The sequence below is a fragment of the Podarcis cretensis genome, assembly GCF_951804945.1.
Source record: "Podarcis cretensis genome assembly, chromosome: 1".
NCBI classification, from domain to species: domain Eukaryota; kingdom Metazoa; phylum Chordata; class Lepidosauria; order Squamata; family Lacertidae; genus Podarcis; species Podarcis cretensis.
Genome location: NC_137170.1, coordinates 31,820,162 through 31,834,160, shown reverse-complemented (window position 1 = coordinate 31,834,160; position 13,999 = coordinate 31,820,162). Strand labels below are relative to the sequence as shown.

The following is a 13,999-nucleotide window of genomic DNA, read 5'->3' as shown; positions in this document are numbered from 1 at the left end:
AGCGGCTCTGCCAATCAAATGCTGCACCTGGTTTACCTCAGCACAGCGCAGGGCAGTATTGTTCAAAGGACACTGCCTATATTCTCTAGTGGGAAGAGTCATCCGGTTAACCGAATGTCCTCCAGTCCCCTCTTCAAACAAAATCACAGTAGTACCAATTTCTGGGTTTTTTGCCAGGCGCCTACTTGATTGTAGAAAATGCTATTTTATGTAGCTTCCTTTATTTAACCAATGCCTACTGCTTGAGGTTAGACATATGGTTCTTCAGAACAGCATGGCATGGAAGAGGAGGAAATCACTACATGTTCTAGGCTCCAAATATATCAGGGGCACAGAAAACCACTTTTTAAAAAGCTTCTGACCCTGCCTTTTCATGGCAAAATCCAGTCTCTCACGGAGAGTGACGACAAATTAACTTTGTACATGTTGGTCACAAGATGCAAGGCTTGCACTGGCTAGTCAGTGATGATGTCGTCTTGAGCTTTCCCTTACAGGAAATGGAAATTAAGCATCATTTATACTGTGTTAATAAGTCTATGTTCTTTCCCCTGCTCCTACAGTTTTCTACTGTTCCTTAGCTTGCGTTAATATATTGTTTTGTATTTTTAATTTTCTGGGCCACTTATGAGTGGTTCTCCCTGAAAACCAGCATATAAACTAATTAAATAAATTTTCACAACTTCACAAAGCATAGTTTGCCAGAATATCAGATGTTCCGTTTACCATTCATAGGTCACATGCATTTAACCTTAAGTATCCAGCAGGATGAAGAAGTGGGGAGAGGATTTGGGAGGTTTTAATTCACAAAGGAAATGTCACAGGCTAATTCTAATGAAGTTTTAGACTGAAAAGATGAATAATTGACAAAACTTTAAAAATCCAACTAGTTTCCTTCACACAGGGCTGGCTCACAGAACTACACAAACCTGGGGTCTTTAAAATGCATTGTATTGCTTTTCCAGATTCAGAGTGATTACTACAACATTGTATGGCGCTTGAATCCATTGAGTTAGCACAGTGCAGTCTGTTGAGGAAACCTTAAGAGAATAAGATCCCTGCTAGATCAGGCCAAGCAGAAAGTCTAGCATTCTGTTCTCCCTGTGGCCAGCTAGATGCTTCCATGAAGCCCACAAGTGCACCAACTCTCTCCCTACTTGTAATTCTCAGCCATCCAGTAGTGGAGAACTTCATTGTAGCCACTATATGAATCTAAGCGGCAGTTCTCAGTTTTAAGAATCCAGTATCCTTGTTATCCTTGCCTGCATTTAAAAAGGGTATTTCAGCATTTCTAGAATTGTTTTGCCTGATGACAATTGAGTCTCAATTCCCACAAGGGGGTGCATGGAATGAATTACTCCTTTGCATTCACCAGTAGCAAAATATACCTGTGCTGTGCTGGCTGGTGACTATCTCTGTTGCAGTGTTCTTGGCATCTGGAATTGCAGGGAATGCCCCTCCTAAAGTTTTATTGCCTTTCCTGGCATACCATTGGACATATTTTCTCAGCATACAGCTTCTTAGTGGAAAATAGTTTGCTTTTAAGAGGAAAGGAAAATGCTCAGGGATTTTTGGTGGAAATCTTTTTAAACTTCTTCTAAGACAGCTCTTCAGTGTAGGAAAACAAATCTTAAAAACAATGAGTCCAATAACTGATGGCTACTGCCATGGCCTAATGGTGCCCTGATTTGATTAGGATTTCAATGTTCAACACAGAGGCTGAGTGATGTCGTATATATCTTATAGCTGGTACGGTACTATAATGGCAGGAATGATAAAGATCTTTCTTCAGATCCTTGTTTTAGATCCTTGTTCAGCTGTGCATTGATAGGTAAGTTTTTTCTTTTTAAGGATAGCATACTTCACAGAGCTGTGAGGCTACAAGACTGTTCAGGAGTAGAGTAGGATACAAATGAAACAAATACAGTGGTACCTCGGGTTAAGAACTTAATTCGTCCTGGAGGTCCGTTCTTAACCTGAAACTCTTCTTAACCTGAAGCACCACTTTAGCTAATGGGGCCTCCCGCTGCCGCCGCGCCACTGCTGCACAATATCTGTTCTCACCCTGAAGCAAAGTTCTTAACCTGAGGTACTATTTCTGGGTTGGCGGAGTCTGTAACCTGAAGCGTCTGTAACCCGAGGTACTACTGTAAGATGTATTTGGGCAAGGGATGTCCTGGGAGTAGTCGGATAGTCCTCCCTGGTATTAACTTTCATGTGCACAAATCCAAGGAACTTAATGCTGCATAATCATAAAGAGACCAGTATCTTTCTAGTTGGGCCCATGAAGCAGATAGATGTATGAACAAATAAACTGCTTCCTTGTTCAGCCAGTTTCCTCCCCCCACCTCCCACCCCGGCCCTCCAGCTACTATCCTGTGTGTATAGTTAATATAGAAGCCTAATGCACATCATGGCTTGTTACACATGGTTCTCTGAGCCCCAGTAAATACACATGCACACATACATCCCCACTGCTTTGAAGAATGGCATAAAAACTTTTGCTCCCGCTAGTGTGACTGTGTGTGTATTCAAAGAGTATTAGTTACAGGTAGGTAACTCTGATTCTTCTGTACTCCTTGTGACTGGATAATTCTCAGAAGTGTAACACTGTACTTGTACTAACTCAGTCCTGTTTGTCTGGTGGTGTAGGAACAGTATAGATTCACTACAGAGACCAGCATATAGGTTTTATCTGGATATAGGTGGGAGGAAAGGCATTGAGGAATCTCCTTGTTCTTGTCTTTTGCAGTTTGAATCTTGCTGGAGAACTGGGTCTGGACATTATGGATTGTAATGCTCAGCTTCATGCTGCTCTGTATGAGCGGAAGCTCCTGTCACTAGAGGTACGGAAACGAAGGCGACGTTTTGGCAAACTGAAACCAGGAAATGCAAAACTGTCAGGTACATGCAAGTCCTGCCTATTTCCCCATATTATAACATTGGTGTCTGGGTTTAAATGGTGGTTAGCTTCTCTTGCCATGTGTAGATCTTGACCATATCTGGGCTAAAAGAAAAAAGATTGTGTACATCAGATATTTCCTGTGTTGGTGATCAGTTGCTAACATGTATTCTATGAGTACACATGGTGCATGTGAGAACCTAATGTTTTCTGCCTTCCTTTACTTATCCTAAAATGTTGAGAACTGGACATATGTTTTTGACAGGGACTTCGCAGTCAACTGACTTTGTCCTCAAGTCAGAAATGGAATGTGAAGAAGAGGAGGAGATAGTGGAGGAAGATGAAGAACTGGAGATACCTCGGGAGGAAACAGCTGGCTCTCTTAGGAACATGCAGGTGAAATTTAAGCCAGAGTTGCAAGAACAGGTGGAGCATCCCAAAAAGGAAAAGTTGTCAAAGGAGTCTGAACAGAAACCTGTCCGTGAAGCTCTGCTGCTTCAAGCCAAAACGGAACCAATGTCAAAAGATGCTGAGCTTCCATTTAATTTGCTACAGGTTTTACAGGAGAACAGTAATCTAAGGTAGGAGTTTTAATGAGATTTATTTGACTATCATTGTGGCAAATATGAGGCAAGCATGTAAACCAGAGTCCTTGTCCGCTTGTGAAAAGGCATGTTTTTGTACTACACCCCTGTTTTTTAGGTTGTAGAGGAATTGCTTCATAAAACGTATGCTTTGGCCTCTTAATCTTCCCTAGGCCAATGGATGGATGCTACTGTTGATGCCCTGCATTCATTTAGTGTACCAGATGCTATACAGAATACTAAAATATTGTCCGGTTGGCTTATTCTATTTGCCTGCTGGTGGGCAAAAGTGAAGTGTTGATAAGAAGCAGTGAGAATGAGGTAGGGTGTTCTAATGGTTCAATGGAGAACTTCCATTGCCAGTGTTTAGGTAGGGGTAGAGAAATCCATACTGGTGACACAGTACATAATTTGCTTGTTAGTTCTACTTTTCCCTTTGCTATTTATTCTTAGCTAACCCACTGTAGTAGTTAGGTGAGTTACTTTTTGAAGCATGATAAAACAAATGTATGGTATGTGGTACAGGGGATCAAAAAGGAAGAACAGTTGAAGGGTTAGAACAAACAGGTCCTTGGGTGATATGTCTTTCTGCTTTATGATGTAGAGTTGTATTAAGACAATAAATTGTCCTACATGCTCACCTTGAATAACTTGCACAGTCCCTCTTGGGGTTTAGAGAGAAATGGATAGGCAGCAAAATCTTAGTATAAGTTTCACACCACCAAATGTTGTTTCTCCCCACCTCCCAGCCCTGAGGTTTGTTTTTGAGAGAAAGCTTCCCTGTTTGAGACTTGAGTTAGTTTTTCTTATTTAGTCTGGGAAACATGGGAAGTCTCCTTTGCATAGCACTTTTGAGGGAGTTTTCCTGTTTTAGTGGACTAATCAAACTACTCATGAGAAGCAAAATCATAGCTTCAGAACATGCTAGAACCATGATGATGATAAATTGTTTCAAACTTATCCTAATGTTCACGTGGGAAGTAGTCAACCCCACTTTCTGTCCTACTATAGCCTCCTGTGGTATTCCAGTGAGAGAATGAGGAACTCTGATACCCAGACGTGTTCTTCTAGATGTCTATTTGAAAAATGAGCTAGAGTTTTAATTTCATTTTCTAAAATGGACTGCCAGCAGCAAATTCTGTTGCCATAGATGCTGCTTTTTCACATCCAGGTTGGCAACCAGATGTGGTGGGAATTTGGGGCCTCCAGTTGCTGGCCAAGATTGTAAAATGGTCCTTTGCCCTGTGTACTGAGGGGTTCTTTGTCGAAAAACAAAGGTGTTTATCTGTACTTCTGACTGCTGTCTGTGCCTCTCTGTTTCTACAGCAAAGTTCAGGCTCGCAGGGCTTTCTCTGCCTATCTGCAACGTGTGCAGCTGCGCCTGATGAAAGAGGCTGGAGATCAGGTCCATAATCCTGCCTGGGCTGCCAAAGAGGATGAGCAGATGGTAAGAAATTGTTTGCTTGCCCCGCTCCTTTCAGGGAGGAGCCCAGCTCATCTTACTCCACATTCCTGAATTACAGTTAGTGTAAAGCTGATTCCCATCAGCTTGAGCTAAACAGCTAGATCCTGTTAACTCATCCTGCCTCTGTTACTGAAATGACTTTAACTCCTCTCTGAACCAATGTAGACTGTTGGTGTGCAGGGCAGGTAGAAGAGGTGTACTTTGGGCTCCAGGATAGAAGAAGCATTTTTGAATATTGCTGAGGTGATGGCCACCTGTGATTGCCATCCTTTATTTTATTTTATTTTATTTTATTTTTTGCATAGCCTCCCTGAAGCCCACTTCTTAGTTTAAGCTCTCTGTATGTCACTCGGTTTCCAGGTATGACTTTGAGTTGTCTGCCGGTTTCCCCAGACAGTAGCTAAATCATTATACTCTATCTGAGGCAGTTGCCTTACAGTGCTTATTGACTTCAGTCCACATTTCTAGTCTAGTCCTTGCCCTCAGCTGGCAGCCCACATGGAGACACTGTGAAAATCCCGTATGGGTAGAGAGCCAATCTAGCTCATAGATTAAAACCCTTATGTCAGGAATTGGGAATAATCAGTGTGCCTCAGTGGAAAATGTTACCCTTGCTCTTTCCAAGTGGAAAATTGAAACTGGTTCTCTGAGAGCTGCTTTGTCTGCTATGCTGTGAAAAATAATGTTTAAAATAACAGATCAAAACAGCCTAATATAATGCTAGTGAGAGGCGAGCTGTGAAATTCAACGCTTTGGCTATGAAGCAGTTTACTTGCATGCTAGCAGGGCACCTAACCAAAAGTAAATCCAGAGTGGAGACAGAATATGTTTGAAACTAAACACTCACAGCAGGCGTCTTGCTCTAGCACTCACTTTAAAGTGAGGGTAGTTCTCCCTGCCATTGGCTGATGGCATAGTAGGAGGGATTGGTGTGGTTTTTGAGGCAAAGTTGGTGCAAGCACAGAGCACAGTGACCAGAGGTGGTGCAAGAGATGCATGAAGGTGACAATAATATAGGTGGTCAGAGTTTTATTTGAAATCCTGCTATCCTTAGAGAGATGCACTTTTGTCTGCAGTTATTTTCAGCAATCATAGATTATGTTAGAATCCCAAGGCTTTTGCTTTGCACCTTTTTGTCAGAGTTTACTTTTATTTATTGACTTTTTGCAACCCATTTTCTCTTATCCTCAACCCAAACACACTTTGAAAATCGTTTCTAGTAAAGTGATGTATATGAAGATAAACAAATGGGCTCACTCTTTGATTTTTTTTCTTGGTGGCAGGAACTGGTTGTTCGCTTTTTAAAGCGAGCAGCCAATAATCTTCAACAGTCTTTGAGAATGCTGCTCCCGAGTCGGCGCCTGGCCCTGTTTGACCGTAGGCGCATCTTGGCTCACCAGCTAGGTGAATTCATCATCTGCTATAATAGGGTGAGTATGCCATGTGCCAGCTCAGTTCTAACACAGCAGAGGATTTATGCAGATGATCTAGAGCAACACTCCTTGTTTTGTTTTATTGCTTCTAGGGTTGGCCCAAATGTTTCAGAGAAGGAGGGAAAGCAGAAGCATGAGTCATTCATATTCCTGCTTTCTGTCCTACTGAAATGATTGAATAGAATCTTTTTGCATGTTACCTACGGGTGATCCATGAACTTCTGGAGCTCACAGATGGTATTGTGAAATTCTCAAATTTTGTTTCTGATACTACAGGATAAGCAGAAGCTTCTTTTTTTGAGCATTCGCTTTCCCTGTTTCTTCATAATGACGTGCAGGAACGTACATTTATATCTTGCCCACGGTCAAATGGCAAAATGCATGCGCAGCCCTGTCAGTTGTGAATTGTGTAGGTGCATTTTACAGTGAAACAGCCCCTCTCTCCTCCTGCTCCTCAGGTAAATCCAACATGTGCATTATGTGTGTTTTGCCATTTATACTTGGTACTTTTTGTACCAAAGAATGAATTAGCTTTTACTGTATTGAATAGTTAATACCCACCATCTGGGTAGTGCAGAAGAATTTGCATTTTTATATTTTCAAAGCATTAGAATTATTTCCACAATCAGGATTTTTTGGGGGTACATTTGTATTATAAAGATACACAGTAGATGGTAAATCAGCTTATAACCATACATGATTTATTGCAGCAAAAACAGATCAGTCAGGATCTTAAGAAACAAATGTTTAAGCTACTAAACGTCTTGAGGCACAGATGTGTTTATTTCACAATTTGGACTCAAGACAAATTTATTTCACTCAACTGAGATAACTGTATATACATTTTGAATAAAAGCTCCTTGTCTTGAGCAAGATAAGCAAAACTCATCTTGTTACTGAAGTCTGTTACCATGAAGTTACATTCCAGTGGTAAGAATATTGTCTTCAGTCCTGTGCCTCAGGCATAGCCATGCTGCTACAAGTGCATTTGAGAAGCTATCACTGGCTACCTGAGCTAACAGATCATGTTTTGAAGTTTTTGAAGTGCAGGAGAAGATATCATGGAATACTCACTGAGGTCTTGTTTAAAAGATAACCTTTCTAGCACAGAAGCATATTGGACATTTTTACAGAGAAGCATTTGAATGTGTCACTGTGCTGCTTGTAGTGACACTGCTGATTTCTCTAGTCAGAGGTCAGCCTAAAGATCAGTATAGTCCCCATGTGGCTCAGGAGTGTCACGTTCACCAAGTGGAGGTCTTGCGCAGCCTCCATCCAAGTACTCTTCCTGAAAGCACCCAAAGTGTTATGTAATGTAGCAGTGTTGTTGTTGTTATATTTATCAAACACTTTCTACTATAGAGTTTCTAAGCAGCTTATAATAGGAAATTAATTCAATGCAGATCCCAAAACTTTTTCTAAGAACACAAAAATAATTATATATCGATTATAAAAATGGAAAGCAGAATTCCTCCACAGTTGTAATCAGCAAAAGATTAAAAATAGCTATGATAACAGCGCAGATGGTCAAATGCTAGGAAAACAGAAAAGTGTTTGCCTGCTGCTGAAAAGATGTTGGCACAGGTGAGTCTCCCTGGAGAAAGCATTCCATAGGGAGGGGGCCAAAATCCCCACTCTCTGTACCACACTCCAAACTTCTCTTGGAGCGTGGACTTGCAGAAAGACCTCTGATTATAATCTCAGGGTCCAGGTAGGCTCCTGTCAGAGGAGGTGTTCATAAACTATTGGGATCCTAAGCCATATAAGGCTTTATAAGTGAAAACCAGGATGTTAGACTGGACTCAGCAATATACTGGCAGCCATTGCAGCTAGACCAGATCAGTGTATATGATTGGACACTGTTCCATGCCAGCAGTCTGGTCCCTGAATTCTGCACTAGTTTCCAAACCGTCTTAAAGGAAGCCTCACCTATAATGCATTGCAGTAATCCAGCCTTGAAGTTACGTAGAACATAGACCCTAACAGGAAGCCTTTATGGGCAGAAAAGCTGGTTTGAGAGCTTACTTAATTTTACTTATTTGCAGGAAACAGATCAAATGGCTCAGAGAAAGTTAATGAAGAATCAGGAGGATGAAGAGGAAGGGGTAGATGCTGAAGGCTTTCACAAATTTGTTACTAAGGCAAGGTATGAATTTACTTTAAAGCAGGAATAATTGTGCCAGGCTCTCGTACCTTGAACTGCAGCAGAGGGGGAGTTGTTGGCACTATGCTCAGTGGTTTAGGAGGCACTGAGGGCTGGCAAAAGGCTTCTTTTACCCCTCCCTAGGTGGGAAAGAACCCTGGATTTTGAGGCTTTCTTTAGCTGCATAGGCGTCTTCTATGAGCAGAACTTTTAAATGCTACATGGCAGCTGATACGTGGGGGATAAATTCTGCAACGGTAACAGGCATGTGCAGCCAAGGAAAGCCTGTGAAATGAAGGCTTCTTTCTTGTGCTCCTCAAAGTGGTGATGGCAGAGAATGAAGGGGAGAAAGAAGCTTTCTGTGGCTGCTTGTGCCTGTTCCCTGGGCAGAATTTGAATCAAGCTCATAATCCAATGAATGGGAGTTAAATCCTGCTGCGTTGGCTGCTGCTGCCTGTTCCTAGCTCAGAACAGGCACCTGTAAGCCAATGCAGAATCGAATTCTACACTCCCACCAATCAAGGTGTTTGATAAGTGGGTGTGGTTTGGGGGAAATGGCCTTGGCCAAGATTGGCCTGTGGCCTGGATATTCCATACCCTTTATGTAGGGCTTCTGTTCATGTGAAGCACAGTTGTACATGCGTAGAAACTCCCCTCTCGTGTGCTGTCGAATGCACAAAGGTTGGGAGAGGCCTGTGCTCCTCCATCTGTTCATTATTGAAGCAGGTGAGGTATTTGACCTATCGTTGTCTTCAGTTAGTTTTTCCTTCTGTGTCTCTCTCTCTTTCATAGAATCAGAGTAGAGTTGAAAGGGACCCCAAGGGTCATCTGGTCTACCCCCCTGCAATGCTGATGCTTCAAGAGTCTCTCTGTATCTATTTCAGTTCTGTCACAACATTGTAAAAGCTTGCCACTTGCTCCTTTTCTACTCTTTTCACATCTTAGCGAAAGTGATCTTGAGGAGGTGTTGACTTTTTACACACACAAGAATAAGTCAGCAAGTGTCTTCCTGGGAACAAATCCTGGAGTTACACAGAATAGTACCAGCCAGTTGGAAGGTAAGGCCAAAGAAAGTGAGCATACTTTTTGCTGCTTATCATTGTTACTAATAACTTCCCACAGAGAGATGGAGAAACATAGGTGCAGTATTTTTTTTAAACCCCCCCCCCCCATTTTCTCCTTTTACATACTCTTAACAAAGAAGGGACGCGGGTGGCGCTGTGGGTAAAACCTCAGCGCCTAGGACTTGCCGATCGTCAGGTCGGCGGTTCGAATCCCCGCGGTGGGGTGCGCTCCCGTTGCTCGGTCCCAGCGCCTGCCAACCTAGCAGTTCGAAAGCACCCCTGGGTGCAAGTAGATAAATAGGGACCGCTTACTAGCGGGAAGGTAAACGGCGTTTCCGTGTGCTGCGCTGGCTCGCCAGATGCAGCTTGTCACGCTGGCCACGTGACCCGGAAGTGTCTGCGGACAGCGCTGGCTCCCGGCCTCTTAAGTGAGATGGGCGCACAACCCTAGAGTCGGACACGACTGGCCCGTACGGGCAGGGGTACCTTTACCTTTTTAACAAAGAAGAACAAATGTATACAAAAACTATCTACATTTCTTTCAGCTTCACTCCCCTCCTTTCTGCAGTTACATATTTTATATATTTTCTCCACTGCATATAAAAACATACGTGCAGTACTTAACTTAGTCTCCCTAGCTGATGTGTGGAAATACCAAATTGACAATAATTTTCAGTGCTGGGATGGATTTGTGCTTGTAACATACTGTCAAGTTATTTACCATATTAAAAAACAGTGGTGGGTAACACATTGGAAAGCCTTGTTGCATACTGTTCTCCAGCAGAATTATAACTGGGAATCTACCCCTGCCCCCAATTCCAAACTTCATTTCAGATCAGCCAGAAACAGTGGAAGAAGCTGCAAAACAGCAACCTGAAATCCCAGTGGAAAAGGAAAATGTGGCAGAGAAACTGAGAAGTGACCAACTCAAAGCAACCAGACTATCCAGTGAGTGAGAACAATGGAGAGGACTAAACTAGCAATACATAACATTAGGAACAGGTGCTGGATGTTAGAGTCTGACAGAATTTTATGGCTTCTTTTCAAATTCAGGCACATTTATAATTGGTGGCTGCAGCAATAAATGGCCTTTCTTAACAAATCTTCCACTGACATTAATATTTATAACAGAATAATCAGTCAGCTGACATGCTAAAAATTGTCATTTCCTCCCAAATTCTAAGCCCATAATCTAGAGTTAATCATGGTCAGAATTCTTTGCTATATTTCCATTGCGGTGTCAGTAACAATGGATCAGTCAAGTGGAAGGTACTCAGGTCCACTGTTGGAGAACTTGTGGCCCTTTAGATGTTGCTGGACTCCTTATCAGCCCTGGTCCAGGATCTTGTTCTCACATTGTTCAGCCAGATGCCTATAGGAAGCTTGCAGGCAGGACCTGAATGCTGCAGCACTCTCCCTACTTGTATTCAGAGGCAGTTTAGATAGAGCATAGTCATCATTTTAGAAGACTCATTTGAAAAATTCAGTTGTAGAAAAAGCATGTTTTGGAAAATAGTTGTGTAGTCTGCCTTGTATAATATCTCATGTCCTTTGTTTACATAAGATGGAATTCAATATAACGCTAAGTGGGGCATGTGGGGGGCAATGAGGTTTACTTGCGCAACAAGACTTTTCTACCCTCTTCTCCCCCCCATGGCCCACTAAACCTGTTTTGGGTTTTCCCTCAACCTTCCAGATTTGTGGGACTTGTGGGGTAAGATGGGGAGTCCCATAGCACAAGCAGATCTCATTCCGCACAGTCAGTAACTCAGTTGAATTTCAGCCATTGTCCTTCTGCACAATTTTGTAAAAGGCTACTCTAGCATAATACAGTGATACCTTCGTTCTCAAACACCTTGGTACTTAAACGCCTTGGTTCCCAAATGCCGAACACCCGGAAGTAAGTATTCCGGTTTTTGAACGCTTTTCAGAAGCTGAATGTCCAATGCGGCTGTCGGCTATTGTTTCCGGGGCCCCTGCACACCAATCAGAAGAAGCGCCATGGTTTTCAAACATTTTGGAAGTCAAACGGACTTCCGGAATGGATTAAGTTTGACGCTTTTGTTTTTGCTATTTATTTTGCGTTTTTGTTTTTGAGGCTTTTTTGGTTAATTTGTTTTGTGACTGTGTGGAACCTAGCTCAGCTATTAATTGATTGATTATGTGACTGTGGAAATGGATAAAAGCCCCCCCATCCAAACAATGACTATCAGTGCAGGTAAGAAAGAATTGTAATTGCAATTTTTATCATCTACAGTACTGTCTTACTTATTTTATAGTACAATACCTTGATTATTGTTTTTGTTTTATGGATAATGGTCTTGTTAGATAGTAAAATTCATGTTAAATTGCTGTTTTAGGGGTTGTTTTTAGAAGTCTGGAACGGATTAATCCGTTTTGCATTACTTTCTATGGGAAAGTGTGCTTTGGTTTTGGAATGGTTTGGTTTTGGAACGAACTTCCAGAAGGAATTAATTTTGAGAACCAAGATACCACTGTACTGGATTTATGTTTTACTTCAATGTTCTGATCAGATTGGATATGTCTTTTTTTACAAAAAAAATAGGGATGCCCTCTTCGGCAGAAGATGAACAGAATGCACCGCAACCCAGCCTCCTTAGTACGTCTTCCTTTGTTCCAAGTGCCATCCTTCCACAAAGCATCAACTCCCAGCTATCCTCTCATCCTGCTGCCTCAGATAACGCACAGGTCCCCGATCATCGCCCAGGGCTCTCTTTTTCATCTGGTTCTAGACTGACTCCTTCCCCTTCTCTCCAAAGCACAGCACCTGACATCTGGTCTAACACAGCAAAAATTACACCCCGCCTGTCCTCAAACAATGCAAGCTTACACCGTTGTCGGTCTGGCAGTTACACTGCCAGCCCCTTCTCTTCCTTTCAGAGTGCTTTGCAGATCTACAGCCAGAGACTGTCCCGACCAGCTTCAGCAAAAGCGGGTAAGCCATATCTGACTGCTTAGCTGGCACCGTATTGTAATATTTTTACTGTCTAGCAATATTCAGAATAGCTCGAATTGGCACAGTGGGTCAGAATGTGGCTATGCAAGCAAAATTTAGGGAAATACTTACTTATGGCTTGCTAAAAATAATAATACAGCTAATCAGATTCAGAAATTGGCCTCTAGTTAAGTCCTAGATTAATAATACATGTGTGAAATTATTATTATTATTTTGGCAACTTCCAGAAATATAGGATCCTTTTGCTTCTCCAATCTAGCTGCTGTTGGCACATGACACGGCTTGGCAGTGATCCCCGGCAGTCCAAGAAGTGATGATTAAAGTTTACGCATGTGAAACTGCTTAGGGCAAAGTGTAGGGCAGCAACAGAAAGTAACCTGCATTGAAGTATGAATGGATGACACAGATTAATAGCTCTTTGGAATAATTCTGTATTTGTACTGTGAAGCAGCTATTCTGCTCACATTATCAGGCAATATAGCTCTCAGCTGTCCGAGAACTTTGTCACTAATGATACACATGAAGGGTTTAAATATGGAGACTGGTGCCATTTTTGGTATGGCATATTCTCACATCCTTGGTGCTTTTCAATTGCCAATTGGGCCACTAGCACCTGAGAGCTTCTTGCATACAATGTTTCTTTTTCCTTGTCAGTTTCTAAGTTTGGTAGCTTTTCATGTTGGTGGCTTGCAACTCTCTCACTTCAAAATAGTACTGCAGCATTTTTCTTAACAATGGTATTTCTAGGTATTCTATTCTGCACTTCTTTCCTGCATTCACATTTTTGTGATGGTTCCTCTCTTTTCAAGTGCCCTCCCTGGGGAGGCCCTCCTGAGACCTCACTACTAAACATTGTGGCAAAGAATTTAGCATTGAAGGATTCGATATCAGTAGGAAGTAATGTCAGTAATTGCCAGCTGTTTACGCCATGCTCGTCCTGCATCTGCTGTCATATTGGGACTGATTCTGCCCCTGAACCACAATTTTGTAAGTGGTGTGTCTCAATAATTATCAGCCTCTCAAGTAGGCCTTGGGGATAAAAAAAACCTTGAGAACCTCTGCTTTGTTAGACAAGGATGGGATGACAATAGAACTGCAAATGGCCCAGTGACCTTTAAGGTGTTGAAGGGGATGTTAGGCTCTAGCTAGATTTAGCTGTTTCAGGCTTGCAGTCCTGAGGGATAGGTGCCAAAGCCGAGAAATGCAGATAAAGTCTGCTCAGATGAGACTGAGATTTCCCAAGAAGTGGCAATACTACCCCACAGTGGTAGTATTGGTGAGCTTAACTCTGTTGTATCAAACTCCTGTCTTTCACCTCTTCAAAATTTCCAACGGTAGGTTTTTCTTTGAAGCTTCTTTCTCAGAGTTTTGATTTTTCTTCTGGTTTAACTTTGTCTTCTAAATATAACTCTGCTACACTACGTACCATATATT

At 42.2% G+C, this 13,999-nt stretch overlaps 1 protein-coding gene across 4 annotated transcripts in view; it reads left to right on the top strand.

Annotated features, from left to right (window-relative positions):
* The window catches only part of TTLL5 (tubulin tyrosine ligase like 5), a 113,193-nt gene that overhangs the window by 51,747 nt on the left and 47,447 nt on the right, over window positions 1–13,999 (top strand). For all 4 annotated transcript variants that reach the window (XM_079971848.1, XM_079971850.1, XM_079971849.1 and 1 more), the window contains exons 22-29: window positions 2,750–2,901; window positions 3,165–3,480; window positions 4,810–4,930; window positions 6,232–6,378; window positions 8,427–8,527; window positions 9,470–9,582; window positions 10,423–10,536; window positions 12,155–12,544. In XM_079971848.1, the coding sequence (XP_079827974.1) occupies window positions 2,750–2,901; window positions 3,165–3,480; window positions 4,810–4,930; window positions 6,232–6,378; window positions 8,427–8,527; window positions 9,470–9,582; window positions 10,423–10,536; window positions 12,155–12,544 (1,454 nt within the window). The remainder of the gene's footprint in view (window positions 1–2,749; window positions 2,902–3,164; window positions 3,481–4,809; window positions 4,931–6,231; window positions 6,379–8,426; window positions 8,528–9,469; window positions 9,583–10,422; window positions 10,537–12,154; window positions 12,545–13,999) is intronic.